We start from the raw sequence: 2429 nt of genomic DNA on the forward strand, positions 1-2429 counted from the left end.
TTCATTTTTACAAAACACTTAGAAGGTGACTTTTGAAAATTTGAAAAAGGAGATGCCTAGAGTAACTGAAGTGTAATAGATTGCGAAATTCGGCTAAAGCTAAATATGATTTTTGTATTTTTTTTTTTTTTATACCCACCACTGTACGATCGGGGTATACCCGTTTTGTTTTTTCCCATAATGTATGTAGCATTCAAAACGGAACTTCAGAGACCCTTTAAAGCATATATATTCTTGATAATCGTGAAATCCTGAGTTGATTTATCCATGTCTGTCCGTCTATCCGCCTGTGTGGTGTGTGTTGTTGACATTCTCCTGGTCGCAAAAATGAATGTATCGACTTTAAATTTAGTAGAAACATTGGAAATTTCTGCACGCAGGTTGGTTTTGAAAATGGATTACATCGGTCGGAGCGCAAGCGCGCAATGCCGCGTAAACTGAGCGCAACCATGTTTTCTTTAATACAAATTTTTGGATTTTTGCTCGTTACTCGGAAATTATGAAAGTTAGAACGCTGACGTTTTCTACGTTCATTTAACGAAACCTTCTACTCTTTAAGTCCAAAAATGGAACCAACCAGCCATACATACACCAAGTTACGAGTGATTAAATTTTGTTGTTTTGTTTTTTCACTTTTTTGAAGTTTTATGCTTATTTGTCATAAGGCAAACAAAACCGAATATTTAAAGCTATTTTGTACACTTCTTAAAAGAAGAAAATGGGTTAATTTTAAAATGAATATGGGTAGGACACCGCGATTAATTTTTTCTTGATAACGCTAACGGGTATGGGTATTTAATGAAAGAGCTCGGACAATAGATTGCGAAAAACGTAGTGGTGGGTAAGCGAGATTCGGCCATCGCCAAATATAAATTTCTTAGTAGCGTTGTTTTTTTTTTTTTCTTTCCATGCATACATATATGCGAAACCATATGACTTGCTAATCCCGATAGGGGATACCTAGTAAACATGCCCTAAACGCCTATAAAATTTCGATGTGTGCACGTTGTTCATAGTTCTCAATGAAATTATTATTATTATTATTATTATTATTAATTTAGCCAGAAAATAAATTCGAAGAGTAAAAGTTTTAAAAGCACTAGCATGCATCTTAGGCTTTCGGCTTTATTAAAAACTCTGCCGCATTTGAGATTTGAACCCACGACCAATGAGTTGCTAGTCGCGACTCTTGCCTGCTCGGCCACTCAGGCGGATAGTCAATGAAATTAATTTAATTTGATTGCTTGAAATCCACGAACAGTCTCTCACTTTTGGTGTTTTCAATTGTATTTTTGTATCGTATCTTCGGAGTTAATTGCCATACATAGAGAGTTTCGATAAGTTTAATAAATTTTTTATTATCTGATAGTACCAATCGTACCACTCCGACCTTTTTTTTTAAATAAATAGTTTTCATCGAAATTAATTATTTAAATATCTTTGTAATTGTTTTAGCCTTTGTTTTGAAACGTGGCTTCTCTATCCTGACCACAAAATAATATTTATTTGAAATGAGTAAACCCTTGCATAGACGACGTTGTTCTGAAATTTAAAAAAAGTAGTTGAGCGGTTGTTAGTTCATTTCAATAATTTTCTAAGCTTTCTAAGCATATTGAGGCGCGAATTTTGTGAAAAGAGATAATTGCGCTAACAGTTCGCTTATTTTATTTGAATTATATTGATTGTTAGATTGATTGTTTGGTTGTTCGGACGCCGTCAGATATGTCGCCAGCATCTAATATTTTGTGTGTGATCTGTACCGAAAATTTCGAAGCATCGGACACGATCTACAACACCAGCTGCGGCCACGTATTCCATGAGAATTGCATTAAACATTGGCGTGGAAGGTAAATAAGAAAAATGGGCCGATGATTAGTTCATCTACGCATTATACGTTTATTAATTACAGATCTACCGAATGTCCGGTGTGCCGTGCTCGCTATGCGAATATGCAAAAACTATTCCTCAATTTCGATGAGAATGCAGGCAGTGCATCGGCGATGGACGAATTGCAAACTAAACTGGAAAGTTGTGAAAGCAACATGGATAAACTATACAAGCAACTAAATGATGGGGAAGTTAATTTTATGCGACTACAGGGGCAGTACACCTTAGCTCTTGAAGATATTAATCTCTTAAATGGCCAGCTCTCTAAACGCAATGACAGTGAGAATAATTTCATGGCCTTACAAAAGCAATATACCGAAGCCGAGGATATTATCAAAAATTTGAAAGACAAAAACCAATATTTGTTGTTGCAATGTGAAGAAAAAAACAAAGAAATTCAACTAAAGACTTTAGAAATTTCTACTCTTAAAGATACTATGGGGTGTATGGAGACGTCAGTAGGTGGATCGGATTCGATATTAAAGCAACAATTAAAAATTATGGAACAAAAGTTGAGGCACATCACCGGAGAATTGCAGAAG

At 35.3% G+C, this 2429-nt stretch overlaps 1 protein-coding gene across 1 annotated transcript; it reads left to right on the top strand.

Annotated features, from left to right (window-relative positions):
• Positions 1-1125: 1125 nt before the first annotated feature.
• On the top strand, positions 1126-2422 carry LOC119643354 (E3 ubiquitin-protein ligase TRAIP-like; the record flags this gene model as incomplete). Its single annotated transcript, XM_038042703.1, has 2 exons — positions 1126-1847; positions 1910-2422. Coding segments are annotated over exons 1-2 (638 nt in total), but the record flags the coding sequence as incomplete, so codon positions are not given.
• Between the last annotated feature and the right edge of the window lie 7 nt (positions 2423-2429).

This window comes from Glossina fuscipes, unplaced genomic scaffold, assembly GCF_014805625.2.
Source record: "Glossina fuscipes isolate IAEA_lab_2018 unplaced genomic scaffold, Yale_Gfus_2 60449, whole genome shotgun sequence".
Classification (NCBI taxonomy): domain Eukaryota; kingdom Metazoa; phylum Arthropoda; class Insecta; order Diptera; family Glossinidae; genus Glossina; species Glossina fuscipes.